The sequence below is a fragment of the Lithobates pipiens genome, unplaced genomic scaffold (genome assembly GCF_037356315.1).
Source record: "Lithobates pipiens isolate NorthernLeopardFrog02 unplaced genomic scaffold, aLitPip1_a1.2 Scaffold_16, whole genome shotgun sequence".
Lineage (NCBI taxonomy): Eukaryota > Metazoa > Chordata > Amphibia > Anura > Ranidae > Lithobates > Lithobates pipiens.
Window position 1 is genome coordinate 40,829,616 of NW_027507748.1, and position 17,960 is coordinate 40,847,575.

Sequence of the window (17,960 nt, forward strand, 5' to 3'; positions counted from 1 at the left end):
TCTCCTAACACTATTTAGGATTTGGCATTTCCTTTTTCACAGATTTATTTATTACCCTTGTAGCGCTACATTTTATGTCTGTGTTTACAATGCAAAAATAGTCTCAGGCAAACTTCCTCCCACTGCTTTATGAATCGGGGCCCAAATCTTCTGTTGGAGTTCTCAAACGTAAATCCCTCTGAACCCGGGTATAAATGCCTAGATAGTGTCCAAGCCAAGCAATATAGTTCCTTTAAAGTGGTAGTAAACCACAAAAAAAAAAACCTGCAAGACAATAGCATAAAGTGCTAATATGCCTCGGAATACTTACCTTAGAACAAAGCTCCCGAAGCTCACCCATTCACTGCTGAGGGAGCTGACATGTTCTCTCTGCGTTTCTTCCTGGATAGCCGCTGTGAGTGGCCGGAGCCGCAATGACATCACTCCCGCGCTTGCGGCACGGACCGCCGCACCTGCAGAGCCCATGCGCCGCTGACAGTGGCTGCATGCAGGGTCAATATCTTCTAAACCGTAGGTAAAAATCACCAAGTAAGCAATATAACTGCTTTAAGCTGGGTTCACAATATTGCAAATTGTATCCAATTTGCATGTCAGGAGATTGTGACCGGCTCTCAATGGTTCCCGGAGCGAATGGCACAGGAGTCCTGTGCATCTTCTGGTCCCTTTTATAGTCTGGATTCAGCCAAATATTTGGACCAAAATCGGAGCTGTAACGGTGAACAGGGCCGCGCTGTACCCCTGCTGTGAGCCACTCCGTATGGCAGTGTGAACACAGCCTTAAAGAGAGTGAAGAAATCCCATCAGCAAATCAAGCAGTGGAGTATCTTCCATGGGTGCAGAGTGGGACCCACTGTGATCCCTGGGATGATGCTGGGATGATCCCCAGGTTGACAGTCCGGATCATCGGTGTGGCGGTGGGGAAAGTTGCAAGGAACAATTTCTGTATAGCCTTCATTGAAGCAGCTGACAGTGGCTGTCAACTGAAAAGCCATACAGGGAGATCGGTGCTTGCAACTTTCCCCACCGCCACACTGATCATCTGGACTGTCCCCCATGTCCTCCTCCTCCAGCCCCTCTCTCTGTTCTCCTCTGCCCCCCTCGTCCCCCCGCAGCTGGCTTCCCTCTTCTCTCCCGCCGGCTGCGGGAAAAAAAAAAAAAAAGAACTAATGACAACATCCACTGCCCTATTGACACCATCCTGCACATGCTACCCACCTCCATATACATCCACACTCCTCTCCTGCACATAATACCCACCTCCATACACTCTGCATTCCTCTCCTGTACATACTACCCATCACCATACACTCAGGGCCAGTGCTACCACTAGGCGGACTAGGCAACCGCCTAGGGCGCACTGCAGGCCTAGGACGCCCAGCCGCTGGTTATTCTACTCCTGTACAGTGCACTGTCCTTGTAATTATCCTGCCATGTCAAGCAGCGCCGCCACCAACCCCCCCTGCCCCCCCTCCGTTCCGCTGATGTAAACACACATTACATTCCACACAGACATCCCCCCTCTCTGCTCTGCAGCGAGCTAGCCAGTAAACCCCTGGACGCTCTCTGTGTGTGTCAGTGTCACTGTGTCAGGCAGCAGTAGCGCCCTCCACCCCACCTCCCCCTCCGCTCTCCGCTCTCTGCTCTGTCAGTCTCAGTCTGTCACGTGATGTTATGACTCATATCTCTCCGAGGCCACTCTCCAGACTCCAGCAGCACAGTTCCCCCGGCCCCGCCCCCCCTCGCGCTCCTTGAACGGAGTATGGATCATGGATGGATGGAGGATGCAAGCATCATGGGATGCATGGCTGCGTGGCGCCTGGCGGCAGCTCTCCGGGCTTTGGGACAGGTGCAGCCTGGGCTGGCTGTAACAGGAAGAGGCACCACAGGACACAGAACAGAAGCAGCAGGTACACCGTACACAGACAACACAGCAAAGTGGATGCCAGTGAGAAACAGGTGTCACTGGTGGAATAAGTAAAAACTGTTGCTTTCTCTCTTAATGAGATTGTATATGAAATGTCATTTTAAAATGTGTGTGAGTGTATATGTATTATTTATTGACTGATCTGCTAAAATGTCCCCCCTGAGTCTGTATTTTATGGGCACTGCTGAGTCTCTATTGGATCATGGGCGCTGGTGACATAGTATTTGACGGGCGCTGGTGAAGCGGCATTGATGGGCGCTGATCCGTCTGTATTTGGTGGGCGCTGGTGAGTCTGTATTTGATGGGTGCTGGTGACATGGTATTTGACGGGTGCTGGTGAAGTGGCATTGATGGGCGCTGGTGAGTCTGTATTTGATGTGTGCTGGTGAAGTGGCATTGATGGGCGCTGATCCGTCTGTATTTGGTGGGCGCTGGTGAAGCGGCTTTGATGGGCGCTGGTGAGTCTGTATTTGATGGATGCTCGTAAAGTGGCATTGATGGGCGTTGGTGAGTCTGTATTTGATGGGCGCAAAAATTTGTTTTGAATTATTTGATCCAAAACCTGGTTTGGGGGCAAAACTGTAAAATTTAGCTGGTCTAGCAAAGTGTTGCATGCAAAATAGTAGCGGTCATTAAAAAGGTGGGGATTACATGGGCAGAGCAAAGGGGGTGGAGTCAGGGGTGGAGCCAAGGGGGCGGCAAAATGGGGTTTCGCCTAGGGCAGTGATGGCGAACCTTGGCATCCCAGATGTTTCGGAACTACATTTCCCATGATGTTCATGCACTCTGCAGTGTAGTTGAGCATCATGGGAAATGTAGTTCCAAAACATCTGGGGTGCCAAGGTTCACCATCACTGGCCTAGGGTGTCAAAAATCCTTGCACCAGCCCTGCATACACTCCGCACTCCTCTCCTGCACATAATACCGACTGCCATACACTCCATACTCCTCCCCTGTACATATTACCCACCATCATACATTCAACACTCCTCTCCTGCACATACTACCCACCTCCATGCACTCCGCACTCCTTTCCTGCACATAATACCCACCTCCATACACTCTGCACTCCTCTCCTGCACATACTACCCACCTCAATATACTCCGCACTCCTCTCCTGTACATACTACCAACCTCCATACATGCTGCACTCCTCTCCTGCACATACTACCCCCCAACATACACTCTGTACTCCTCTCCTGCACATAATACCCACCACCATATACTCCACACTCCTCTCCTGCACATAATACCCACCACCATACACTCCACACTCCTCTCCTGCACATACTACCCACCTCCATACAATAAGCACTCCTCTCCTGTACATACTACCCACCTCCATACATGCTGCACTCCTCTCCTGCACATAATACTCACCTCCATACACTCCACACTCCTCTCCTGTACATACTACCCACCTCCATACATGCTGCACTCCTTTCCTGCACATACTACCCCCCACCATACACTCCGCACTCCTCTCCTGCACATAATACCCACCACCATACACTCCACACTCCTCTCCTGCACATACTACCCACCGCCATACACTCTATACTCCTCCCCTGTACATACCACCCACCATCATACACTAAGCACTCCTCTACTGCACATAATAGCCATCACCATACATTCCGCACTCCTCTCCTTTGAGGAATTCTTGGGTGTTCTGATGACATTTCTTCACTCTGATTGTCTACGGTTTCCAGCCTGTGGTCATTACAGCACCCAGCATTACTGCAGCCCTTTTCAGGAACTTGTGTGTGAGGATTATTAGTGGGAATGCTTTAACAGTCCCACTATTGTTATTTGTTTTTTTATTTATTAATCATCTTTTTATTATTATTCCATACGTTTTTTGGCTCTGCGTAACTTCTGCATACTTTCAGCTATTAAAACCATTCAACTTTTAAAATGTTCAGCTCCTTCAGCTGATGATGGGACTTCTTCAACTTTTTTCTACTATTTATATTTTTTAAATATTAAGCTTTTTAACACTTTTTTTAACATTGAAGTCAATGAGAGCATGCTTAAAATCCTTAAAATCTTCTTCTGCTACCAAAAGTTTCAGCTCCTTCATACTTTCACCTACTGACACCAAGCAAACTTTAAAGCGTTCACAAAACATTCAGCTATCTGGCTATATCTTTTCAGTTTGATATCTTTTACAGTTTTTGTGAAAAAGCTGTTTAAGTTTAGTGATCATTTCAGAAAATGTCATTAAATTTAGGGCATCCAGGCTTTTGTTGTTTCCATGGTTAACAAAACTTCTTCTACACAGTGATGGGCAGTGGGGGAGGCAGCTGGAGCATCTCAGTTACAGAGCCCGGGGGAGAGCACAGACACGCCATGTACTGATTTATAATAGAGAAATAGGATGGGGCAGTTTTGATGCTATTCAGCATTCCCACGCATTTTCTCCAGGTAATGCATTTTCTAGTTGCATTTGTTCTTTCAAATAGGGTGTGTAGGGAATGGACAGTGGCCTTTCATTAACACACAGGATGATAATTTGTCTCCTCCCACTCTCTGTTCTGGGCTCAATGATACCAGCCGTAATGATGTCTTCCCAACAACAAGGCAGCGACTCCAGGCTTGACAGCGGTGTTCCCACAATGAAGGAGATACCAGCGACTCAACCTCTCTGTGTCCCCAACGCTGCAGCAAATCCTCCATCAATAGCCTCCTGAACTGTGTCTACAATGTCCTCCCAACTACTCCCTCAAACCCAGACACAGTCCTTCCTTTTCCTCCTCTGCAGAGCTCTTGTCTTGCTAAGATTTTTACACCCAGAGCCAATCTGCAGCCCAAGTCTAGTCTCGCTGGGAACTACATCTCCCACAAGTCCTTGCTTCTCCCAGCAGGCTCTGTCTTTTCCCAGGCTGCACAGCAATAGCATTACTGCTTTCCTTTTTTTTTCTAGGTGGTGGACAGGGCTTTCCTCTGTCTGTTCTGTCTTCTCTTTCTTTCTCCTTAACTCACTGGCAGGTTAGGCGACCTGTGGGATTTTGTGACTGAAGTGACATTCCGTCATGGCCATCTTGCTACACCCTGCACTCGTCCACAGTAAGGATACAGTGAGAAGGGGACAAGCGGACATCTTGTTACACCCACCGGAGTCTGGCATTTCACACTTATTTTTAACAGTAAACTCGGCTTACATATTGAAATAAAAAAATCTGTCTAACTGTTTAGATGTTAAATTTTAAAAGCAGCGGTGAGCCTGCTAATCTCACAGGTTTGCTAATATGACAGAACACTGCTGCTTTGAAAAATCAACATCAAAACAGTCTTACGATAAAATCGCATCCTTTGATAGGGAACACTCTGATGCAATGTCTTCAGGCGACACTTCCGAACTCCCTGACTACCAAAACATCTCCATTGACCTCGATTCTGGGTAACCACCGGTTCCCCCCTGGGAACTCACTTACACGCTTTAGGACGCTGAGGGATTCAGACTGTGTTACGGCTGCACGATTTGTGCGGCAAGGTAGGTGGCCTTTGTTAACGGAACTAACCGACCCCGCGGGCTCATTCCAGCTCTCCTTCTGGGACGCAGTACAGATATACCATTTCCTTCAAAGCATCCCAGATCCCCTGATCTTACACACGACCGCTGACCTCATACGAGGAATTCCTCACGGGCACGGAACCAATTTCTCGGGTCCTCTCTACAATGTACTCGACACTGAATACACCAGCCCACCCGCCGAGCCTAGCGTGCTTGGACAAGTGGGAGGCAGAGCTTCAATGCACCTTTACTGCAGTCCAGAAACAAAATATAATTGACCACTCTCTTAAAATGTCGATGTGCACTAAAATTCAAGAGACCAATTATAAAATCATCACACGGTGGTATCTTACACCGAGTCGCCTGCACGCCATCTTCCCAGACACGTCGGCACATTGCTGGCGGTGCCATGAGGAAAGGGGGTCCATGCTACATATGTTTTGGTCCTGCCCTAAGTTGACGCCTTTCTGGACTGCGGCACGCACGGTGTCTCAAAAATTTACGGACCTGCTGATTCCCAATGACCCCGCGTTCTTTCTACTCCATGTATCCACCCTGTCCCCCAGAAAATATAGGAGATCTATACTGAGACATTTGACTAACGCTGCCAAGTCCTGTATCCCCCTACTTTGGAAGCAGGACTGTCCTCCAACCGTAGCTATGTGGTTGAAGAGGGTAGAAGACATGAAAAAAATGGAGGACTTGGTGCTGACAGCACAACACAGACAGGACACCTATAGGAAAACCTGGTCTCTCTGGAATATGTTCATTCTTTCAGATGAAGGAAAGTCCCTGCTTACGCCTTGAGCTGTTGTGATTATACAGACGCTAGGCAGTATACGGAGGTGCCGTCCCCATGGACATGTACCTTCGTCACACGCCTCCCCCTGTCCCTCCGCCCCCCCCCTTCTCTTCCGATCCTCCCCCTTTTCCCCTGCATCTCACCTTTCTCTCTTCTTTCATTCTTTTCTGGTAGCGTTATGTCGGCCTATATTGTTTAGACCTTGGATATACCAACGAACTGAGCCTCGGGAGTATATAGACCCGGGTTATATTTTCTTTCTTGTGCTGTTGCAATACATGCTGTATTTGGTATCCTGTCAAGATGTGTGACTTGGAGGCTGCGACCTCCATTTTTATGCTACCGCTGTATGTTAAACGGGCCCTTGCCCCATTGTTGAAAACTAATAAAATATATATTTGAAAAAAAAAAAAAACAGTCTTACGGTTTTAAAAATACTGAATTTCACTATATAAGCTGATTTTACTGGTAAAAATAAGTGTGAAATGCCAGACTCTGGTGGGTGTAACAAGATGTCCGCTTGCCACCTTCTCACTGTATCCTTATAAGTAGGAAGATGGCGGCGACTGAATGTAACTTCAGTTACCAAATCTGACAGGTCGTCTAATCTGACGAAACAAGCAAGAGGGAGAACAGCTGTAGAATTGGCTGTGTGTGAGTGGCTGTAGTAAGCATGGCACAGCCTGGTCAATGCAGTGGCGAGTGCTGTGGACTAGTAAAAATTTGTTGTAAATTTTTAATTTTAAAAATGTTCATTCACTTTTCTAGCTATTAGTGAGGCCAAATAGATGTATATTTTCTACCAGTTTGGTGAGAAAAAAACAGGATGGACATTTTTTCTTAAAAAAATGTCTAACAGTGAATGTGGTTTTCATTCAGGAAATTACATTCATTCCAAAATTAAACATAAAAGGCAAATTCAATTTTGAGTTTGAATTGGCCAAGTCATGATATGATTTTTCATATGAATGTGTTCAAATGAATGTTCGTAGGGATGTTTGTTCAAAAATCAACCAATGCAGCCATATTCAAACAGTTCCTCCAGAGGTTACTAGTGGCTTTGCCATTCTGAAGCTTCCCTCCAACCACTTTGCATATTATTTTATATATTCTGTGATTCTGTACTTGCGAAAAATGCTGAAGAAATCTCCCTCCACTGAGTCTGACTGCAGCCATTTTAACTGTGGGCAGCTGAAGCTGCTGCCTGTTCACTTCCTGGATTTACACAGATACACCTCCAGGTCTGCAGCTCTCATTGGCCTTCTTATGACTCATAGACCCTAAATAATCTTTTTTCATGAATGTAGGCCAAAGTTTATTCTGCAACATTTCTTGGTGAAAATACCCCAAATCGGTGTATATTATTTAGTCTGAAGAAACGTTATAGAGACCACTGTATAAATGATTAGACATGTGCATTCGTTTTCGTCCGAATGCATTTTTGTCCGAATTTCAGGTAGTTTCGTTTTCGTTTTGACAAACGATAACGAAAGCACAGAATCCGAAAAACGAAAGATCCGACATAAATAAATGCTTTATTTTCGTTTTCGTTGTTACAACAGTTCGATATAGAATAGGAGATTCGATGTGACTCTGACAATAACAATCTGTGTCTATAGAACCTGTGGTCGAATGTTCCTAACCTTACCTCTATTAGTCCAAGATTATATAGAGAAAATATTCGACAGAGAAAAAATATTCGACAGAGAGAAAAGATTCTGCAAGTTACTGTCCTAAAAAGTGTTTGGGGACCCGGGTTCTGCCCCAGGGGACATGTATCAATGCAAAAAAAAGTTTTAAAAATGGCAGTTTTTTCGGGAGCAGTGATTTTAATAATGATTAACGTGAAACAATAAAAGTGTAATATTCCTTTAAATTTCGTACCTGGGGGGTGTCTATAGTATGCCTGTGAAGGGGCGCATGTTTCCGGTGCTTAGAACGGTCCCTGCACATAGTGTCATTTATGCAGGAAAAAAAGTCCTTTAAAATCACTCGCAGCTATTATGAATTGTCGGCTCCGTAATACAGAGAACACTCATTGAAAGTCATTGATAAAAATAAATAAATAAAAAAAAAGCATGGGGGTCCCCCAAATTCAATTACCAGGCCCTTCAGGTCTGGTATGGATATTAAGGGGAACCCTGCGTCAAATTTAAAAAAAATTGACGTGGGGTTCCCCCTAAATATCCATACCAGACCCTTTATCCGAGCACGCAACCTGGCAGGCCGCAGGAAAAGAGGGGGGGGCGAGAGAGCGGCCCCCTCCCTCCTGAACTGTACCAGGCCACATGCCCTCAACACCTTGTCCCCATGTTGATATGGAGAAGGGCCTCATCCCCACAACCCTGGCCGGTGGTTGTGGGGGTCTGCGGGCGAGGTCTTATCAGAATCTGGAAGCCCCCTTTAACAAGAGGATCCCCAGATCCCGCCCCCCCCCCCCTGTTTGAAATGGTAAATGGTACAAAAGTATCCCTACCATTTCACAAAGAAAGTGTAAAAAATAGTTAAATAAGACAAACACACTTTTGAAAAATTCCTTTATTAACCACTTGCTTACTGGGCACTTAAACCCCCCTCAGTCCCAGACCAATTTTCAGCTTTCAGCGCTGATGCACTTTGAGTGACAATTGCGCGGGCATACAACACTGTACCCAAATGAAATTTTTATCATTTTTTTCCCACAAATAGAGCTTTCTTTTGGTGGTATTTAGTTACAGCTCGGAGTTTTATTTTTTGCTAAACAAACAAAAAAAGATGCAAAAAAAAAAATCATGTTTTAATAGTTTGTTATAAAATTTTGCAAACGGGTCATTTTTCTCCTTCATTGAAGTGCGCTGATTAGGCGGCACTGATAGGCTGCATTGGTGGGCACTGATGGGCTGCATTGGTGGGCACTGATGGGCTGCATTGGTGGGCACTGATGGGCTGCACTGGTGGGCACTGATAGGCATAGTTAAGGCGGCACTAATAGGCACAGATAAGGCGGCACCGATGGGCACAGATAAGGCGGCACTGATGGGCAAAGATGGGCACAGATAAGATGGCACGGATGGGTGGCACGGATAAGTGGCACGGATGGGTGGCACGGATGGGCACTGATAGGTACCACAGATAGATGGGACTGATGGGCACTGATAGGTGGCACTGATAGGTGGCTCTGATAGGTGGCACTGCTGGGCACTGATGGGCGGCACTGCTGGGCACTGATGGGCGGCACTGCTGGGCACTGATGGGCGGCACTGGGGTGCAGCACCTTTGAGGCAGATTGGGTGGCACTGTGGGTGGCACTGTGGGGTGGCACTGTGGGTGGCACTGTGGGTGGCACTGTGGGTGGCACTGTGGGCACTATGGGCACTGACAGGGGGCACTGACGGGGGGCACTTACTTTTTCTTTTATTTTACTTCAGGATGGCACTGCGGGAGGCAGGTGGGCACAGGCAGGTGGCAGGTGGTCCCTTGTATTGATGGCCGTGATCGGGACTGATGTCCCGATCACGGCCGCCGGTGATCGGCTTTTTTTTTCTCTCCTCGCGCTGTCAGCGCGAGGAGGAATAATAGCCGATTACCGGCTCCGTTCTATCACATGATCAGCTGTCATTGGCTGACAGCTGATCACGTGATAAGGGGTCGGGATCGACCCCTTACACGGATCGGTGATCAGGCGAGTCTCACGGACTCGCCGATCACAGAGCGCGTCGCGCGCGCCCCTCAGGGGGCGCGCAGGCCGCTCGTAACCAGGACGACGTCAATAGACGTAGTCCTGAAAATGTAGGTCCGCGCTAATGCCGTCATTTGGCAATAGCGCGGATCTGAAGTGGTTAAAAATAAAAAAAAATAAAAAAAAGATTCCAGCGGTGGTAATCCACTCTTGCTATCCAGTGACGGAAGATCATCTCTCTGGGGTCCAGCGATGGCTGATCTGAATCAGCGCAGCAAATCCATTCATATTCTGTCTTCACGGAGGACACGCTGCAGGGATCCCGGCGGCCTGACGTTTGTTATATGCGGAGGGCTGGGGCCACCGTCACCTGACCCCGCCCCCTCTGACGCAAGGGGAAACCCGGGCTTCCCCAGGACGTATGGGTGACCCCACCCCCCTCTGATGTAACACAGGCAGGTTTACGTTACATCAGAGGGGGCGGGGTCACCCATACGTCACGGCGAAGCCCGGGTTTCCCCTTGCGTCAGAGGGGGGCGGGGTCAGGTGACGGGTGGCTCCACCCTCCGCATATAAAAAACTTCAGGCCGCCGGGATCCCCGCAGTATCTCCTCTGTGGAGACAGAAGATGGATGGATTCGCTGCGCTGGATCAGATCAGCCATCACTGGACCCCGGAGAGATGATCGTCCGTCGCTGGATAGCAAGAGTGGATTACCACAGCTGGAATCTTTTTCTTATTTTTAATAAAGGAATTTTTCAAAAGTGTGTTTGTCTTATTTAACTATTTTTTACACTTTCTTTGTGAAATGGTAGGGGTACTTTTGTACCCCCTTACCATTTTAAACAGGGGGGACGGGATCTGGGGGTCCCCTTGTTAAAGGGGGCTTCCAGATTCTGATAAGCCCCCCGCCTGCAGACCCCCACAACCACCGGCCAGGGTTGTGGAGATGAGGCCCTTCTCCACATCAACATGGGGACAAGGTGCTTTGAGGGGTCACAGACCCCAAAGCATCCTCCCAATGTTGAGGGCATGTGGCCTGGTACGATTTTTTTTTTTATTTGACGGGGGGTTCCCCTTAATATCCATACCAGACCAGAGGGGCCTGGTAATTGAATTTGGGGGACCCCCACGCTTTTTTATTTATTTATTTTTATTTTTATCAATGACAGTGTTCTCTGTATTACGGAGCCGACAATTCATTATAGCCACGAGTGATTTTAAAGGACTTTTTTCCTGCATAAATGACACTTTGTGCAGGGACAGTTCTAAGCACCAGAAACATGCGCCCCATCACAGGCATACTGTAGACACCCCCCAGGTACGAAAGTTAAAGGAATATTACACTTTTATTGTTTCACTTTAATCATTATTAAAATCACTGCTCCCGAAAAAATGGCAGTTTTTAAAACTTTTTTTTGCATTGATACATGTCCCCTGGGGCAGGACCCGGGTCCCCAAACACTTTTTAGGACAGTAACTTGCATATTAGCCTTTAAAATGAGCACTTTAGATTTTGAACGTTGGAGTCCCATAGACTTTAATAGGGTTCTAAAGTTCACACGAAGTATGCTTTATACTAGCTCCATCGAATCTTCTTTATACATTCGACAGACACCATAAGCCTTCAAAGACAGATTTGACTGTAATTCATGTGGATTTTCAGACGAATGCAATTTTTGAACGAAAAACTAAATAAATAAAAACGAATTTTGGGAGTAACTAAATAAATTAATTTTTCGGACGAAAACGAAATTCCGAAACGAAATAATTTACTCTGCACATGTCTATAAATTATATATATACAGTGGATCCTTGGATTACGAATATAATCCGTTCCAGGAGAATGCTTGTAATCCAAAGCACTCGCTTATCAAAGCGAGTTTCCCCATAAAAGTCAACGGAAACAAAGATAATTTGTTCCACATTGACTTCTATTGCATGCAATACCGCATGTGACAAGAGGTGGTGGAGGACGCCAGAGAGCCTCAGAAATACTGGGGGACAGCTTGACTGAACTCGGAAACCCTAGGAAATGCCGGAAACACTTGGGAACAGAGTATTTGCAAGTGATTCCGATTATTTCCAAACGACTCCGAAAGGTACAGAGTGTCACCGGCGCCCCTGCACCTCTGGCCAAATGCAGTAAAATTCTGTTAAATTCTGTTCATTTTGCAAGCCTCGCAAACCAAGTCAGGATTTTTTTTTAAAAAAGTTGCTCGTCTTTCAAAACCCTCGTTAACCAAGGTTTAACTGTATATGAAAACTGGACATTCCTGATGTACTGACACCCTATCTCATTTCTTGATACCCATCATAAATAGGAAATGCAGGGAAATCTCCCCAATGGGTTTACAAACAGCAGGATGGTTCTAACTCTTCCATACTCGACTAGATAGTATTTGTTACAAACTGTAATTCCACTGGGGAGGTTTACTTTGCCTTTCCTATCTGTCACCCATCAAATAGAAATAGAAAACAACTCTCACAATGGAAGACAACAGAAAGTCAACAAGGGTTCCAACCCTACCCTATCTAATGCCGCGTACACACGACCAGACTTTTCAACATCAAAGGTCCGACGGAACAATTCCGGCAGACTATTCGATCGTGTGTGGGCTTTGATTTGCAAAAGTCTGACAGACTTTAGAAATGGAACATGTTTCAAATTTTTCCGCCAGAACTCTGCCAGACCCAGTTCCTACTGAGAAATCTGCTCGTGTGTATGCTAGTCCAACGGACAAAAACTGACACTAGGGCAGCTATTGGCTACTGGCTATGAACTTCCTTATTCTAGTCCGGTCGTACGTCATTACGTTCGAATCCGTCGGACTTTGGTGTGATTGTGTGTGGCCAAGTCCGTTCATTCGGAAAGTCCGTCAGAACTCTGTCAGAACTCCGTCAGAACTCCGTCGAAAGTCTGTCGGACCTAAGTCCGGTCGTGTGTACGCGGCATTAGACTTAAGGCTGGGTTCACACTGCTGCGGGGGGAGATCCGGATGTGATTCGCACAGCAAATCACATCCGATCTCCGTAGCACTGCGAGTTCAGCCATACAGATAGTATGGCTGAACTCGCAGCTGTCCCGCAGCAAACTCGCACAGGACCCTTTTTTGGGTCCGCAACGGAATCGGATTGCATGGGGGTTCACACCATGCGATCCGATTCCTGTGCGAGTCGGCAGATCGCACTGCGATATGCCGACGGATCTGGGGGTGTCATTAACATAACATTGACACCCCCAGCCGTCCGCATAGGGCAGTGTGAACTGCCGGCGGGAGGTATGCGATGCGGGAAAACGCCGCGGATTCGCGGCGTTCCCGCATCGCAATAGTGTGAACCTAGCCTAATAAATAATCTGACTGCATTTGGGCTGCATAAAACTAATCATGACTGGTTCTCTTGAAATTAATATATATTTTTTATTTTTTTCTGACCTTTATTTGCAGAACGTGCTCCAAAAAGTCACTTAACACATCACCCCCGCAACAAGTGGATGGTTTTGCAGAGGTATGTGGTAAACTACGTTGCTAGTTGTGAAAGTGAAATCTCAAGCTGGTTTGCAAATAATTTCCATATGTTACATATTTTATAAGCCTGATTAAGGTAAAAGTGATTTACCAGAAACTTTGTACCGTGTATTTTATGGGAATCTTGGAAATAAAGTCAATTTTTTGAGAGGAAACTAACTCTTGCTATCATCATAAATTCATTATTTAGCTTACAATTAGATCTGCATGCTACTTAAAGCCTAGGCAGATACAAAACATGAAGCTTTTTCCTTTTTTTTTTTTTTTTTTTTTTACATCATTAAATTTATGTTATTTAACCACTTGACCTCTGGAAGATTTACCCGTCATGACCAGGCCATTTTTTGCAATACGGCACTGCGTTACTTTAACTGACAATTGTTGGTCGTGAGACGCTTTACCCAAATAAAGTTGATGTCCTTTTTTTCCCCACAAATAGAGCTTTCTTTTGGTGGTATTTGATCACCTCTGCAGGTTTTATTTATTGGGCTATAAACAAAATTTATGACAATTTTTTTTTTTACTTCCTGCTAAAAAACAAAAAAAAAAAACAATTAAAATTCTTTTGATCGGTACTCACCTCTCCGCTGGCTTCCAGGTCTTCAGGGAGTTCTGTCGGAGATCCGGTGACATCACAGAAATCGACGTTAATGGACTCCTCCCCCCTTCCCCAAGTGCCTCTGTCTGCTAACGAAGGGAAGGGGGGAGGAGTCCGGTGACATCGATGTCTGGGACGTCACCAGACAGGTAAATATGGATGTGGTTAACTGGGATCATGACTAGTGTAGTCTGAATGTTCCCCTTATACTATTCCTTACCTATTAGAAACGAGACCACACCATAGGTTGGAGTAAACTGGCCACAACAGCCTTTATTAAACATAACTCAAAATTCACTCCAATAACTTGTAAATATGAAAATATATAAATATATATAAATATATAAATATAAATAACTTTATTAACATTAAACCACATTAAATAACATTAACTGCCCATTCTGGTGATCTCTGACGGTGACCCCACTTAAGCCAATACCAAATCACTGCGGTACACCTGACCAACTTCCCAAAGGCCTCCACCTGTGACCGGTCGGAGACAACTTCCGCCAGTGAACATAACCGTATTCCCTCCAACGTTCAGGAATACCCAGAGGGGCCGATCGTTAGATGAGCCCCCCACACCCTCAGATCCCTTCTGAGTACCTGTCTACCGTCAGAAACCACCAGAAAACACACCGCCAACACGAAAAACTTTCAGCTGCCGTGACAACCGATGAAACCTGCAAAATAAGAAAAGACCAGCAACAAAAGACACAACAAAACAAACACATAACATTAGGGCGGGAGGGCGGGAAAAACTGCCTCCTCTGTGTCACACTGGGCTCCGAATGATCCCTTAAAGCCACACCCCTCCCTTTTATGTGACCCCTCCCCTACACTGAACTTGTTTCCTGCAAACCTTTTTCTCAACTCCACCCATAAAGCTTAACCCTCTGTGTCCCTCATCCACACTGTCATGTCCAGCACTCCTTATATCATTTCATTCTTAATCCGTGCTTCTCTTGACTAGTGTAGTCTGAATGTTCCCCTTATACTATTCCTTACCTATTAGAAACGAGACCACACCATAGGTTGGAGTAAACTGGCCACAACAGCCTTTATTAAACATAACTCAAAATAACATTAACTGCCCATTCTGGTGATCTCTGACGGTGACCCCACTTAAGCCAATACCAAATCACTGCGGTACACCTGACCAACTTCCCAAAGGCCTCCACCTGTGACCGGTCGGAGACAACTTCCGCCAGTGAACATAACCGTATTCCCTCCAACGTTCAGGAATACCCAGAGGGGCCGATCGTTAGATGAGCCCCCCACACCCTCAGGTCCCTTCTGAGTACCTGTCTACCGTCAGAAACCACCAGAAAACACACCGCCACAGCCCGAAAGGGTGACCCCCTCAACCTTGAGGGCCACCCCACACCCGAAGAGCTTTCTGTATCCCCTCCTGTAAGCCCAAGGACCAGAGGTCAATCCCCACATCCGATAGGTGAACGCCATCCTGCCGAAGATAAAGCCCCACATTCACCTCCAACTCCCGATGTCGAACCACAATGCCCCCGTTCTGCACCACAAACCGCCCAACCACCTTATTCACCCTTATCCTAGTTTTTTCAATGCTGGCTAAAGACCTAGCCCACCGCCACACCGTTCTGGCCACAATGTCCGACCACACCAAAATGGTGCCCGGGAAAAGGACTCGCAGGCGCAACACATCAGCCTTAATATCCGCCAAAATGTCCTTCACCTTCCGAACGCCCAGGTCATTGCCCCCCGCATGAACAACCAGCACATCCGGGGGCCTGTCTCTCAAAGCGAAGCGCTCCACCTCCCTCATGACACGCTCCCACCTCATGCCCGGGAAACCCAACCACATCACCCTAGCCACCCGCCTGGGGATACCCAATTGCCTGCCTGCTGGTAGAGAATCACCTCTCCTGGCCCCCCAGCACACGTACGAATGCCCCAGGATCCAAACGAGGCGTGGAGAACCTCCATCTGGAATGAAAACAAGAGAAATAACACAACAACCAACGGAATGTTACAAGTACAGTACTCCCCCCCAGAAATCCCAACAGCAAACAACACCCCCAGCCGCACCCACCTTACCCCAGTATCAACTGCGGCCGGACATAGGACCGGAACCTCCGGGACTCCCACCTACCAATCCGGCGAACAACCGCCTCCTCCAGCCCACATCGTGCCGCTTCCGTTGCCGCCCCAATCCGGAAAGAGTGGGACGCGTATTCCCGCTCATCCAAACCCACCTCTCTCAGGCATTGCCGAAAGACCGACACAAACTGAAACCGAGATAGAAAAGAGCCCTCCGCATGCACCAAAAAGGGACCCGCCCCCCCAGGCCGCACCGCCCGGAAAGCCCGTACCGCCGCCACAGGGCACACTGCCGAGCCCGGAAGGGCGAGCAGCGTAATCGCCACTCCCGTGCCCCGTTGATCAGTCTTGGACCTACGCAACCGTATACTCACCCGATCCGCAACCACCTGCACATCCTTATCCAACAGACCCCCAGCCACCCGTTTCGAGCGACACACCAACTCCCCTATCCTAAACGCCTCATAAAACGCCAACGAAAAAGCTGCCGTAAACAGAACGGTCTCGTAAGCCGACGAGCAAACGTCCACCAGCCGAGAACAAATTGCCACCAAATTGTCAAACGACACCGGCCGGCGCGCATCCCGACCCTTCCAATCCCTCCTGTACCCCTTCAACGTTTGCCGCACCCAAAAATCCTTCGTCCCGTCCGGCTCCCCCCACAGCTTAAACAAAAAGGCCAACCCAGCCAGCTTCCGCTCAATAGACGCGGGTGACAGACCCGTCTCAATGTTCTGGGCCATCCAGTACAATACCACCCAGCGCCGGTCGGAGCCCCGACCAGCTACACCAACCTCCCGCAGGAACGCCCACCATTCCGCCCACACCCTAGAATAAGCGGACCATGTAGCCTCACTCAACGACCTTTTCAACCAACCTGCGGCGATTCCAAGGGCAGCTCCCACATCCACCCGAGGCAGGGCGCCCCCGACTCCTCCGCTCCCGGCGCCAGCTGCCGGAACTTGTCCCACTGAAAACGAGAGAGCGAGTCAGCCAAAGAATTCTCCACCCCAGGTATGTGCACAGCATAAACGTAAACATTGAGCCGCAAACAGCGAAAAACCAGCTGTCGCAGCAGCCGGATGACCGGGGGCGAGGAAGCAGTCATCCGATTGAGGACCTGAACCACCCCCATGTTGTCGCAATTGATGCGCAACTGCAAATTACGAAACTCCGCCCACCACAGCTCCAATGCCAACACTATCGGGAATAATTCTAGCAAAACCAAATTGCCCAACAACCCCGCAACCGCCCAGGAGCGTGGCCAAGGCCAGCAATGTAGACTCGCGCAACTTACCCGGCCCCCCTGGGCCCCGGCGACCTGAACCGGCCCGGGCGCAGAAAAGGACACCTCCTCCTCCTGGGACAGCTCGCTCTCCGAACCGACCTCACCAGCGCGCACCGGGGACGCCGCCATCCCCCTGTGCTCCGAGCGGTCCTTCTGGTCCATGCGATCCGGGACTGCAGGCAATGTCCTCCTCCCCCCGCCGCCCCCGGCATGCCGGCGTCTGAAACCGGCCCTGCCAGGCACCTTGGCGGCCTTCTGCGACCCGCCCTCCCCCCCACCAGCATGCGGCCCCCCCGAGGCGCCCCCCCGCGGCGCGGATCACTGCTCCTGAGCCAGCAGGCCGCCGATCCCCCGCCATGCGCACCCCCCCTGACACCCAAACCCAGAGCCATCCGCACCCCCCCCTCCTCCACCGGGCCCCTTGCAGGCCCGGCGCCATTGCCATGCGGCCGCGAAGCCCCGCCCCCCTCCGGTCGGCGGCGCAACGACCGCCCGGACCGGGGAGAGCCGAGAACCGGCCGTTTTGCCGGGGGGACCGAACGGTCCTCCCCCGGGCTCCGGGAGTCA

General features: G+C 48.5%; 1 protein-coding gene across 2 annotated transcripts in view; it reads left to right on the plus strand.

Annotated features, from left to right (window-relative positions):
• Window positions 1-17,960, plus strand: part of LOC143981721 (cell surface glycoprotein CD200 receptor 1-A-like) — a 61,528-nt gene that overhangs the window by 40,891 nt on the left and 2,677 nt on the right. For both annotated transcript variants that reach the window (XM_077479765.1, XM_077479764.1), the window contains exon 5: window positions 13,351-13,411. In XM_077479765.1, the coding sequence (XP_077335891.1) occupies window positions 13,351-13,411 (61 nt within the window). The remainder of the gene's footprint in view (window positions 1-13,350; window positions 13,412-17,960) is intronic.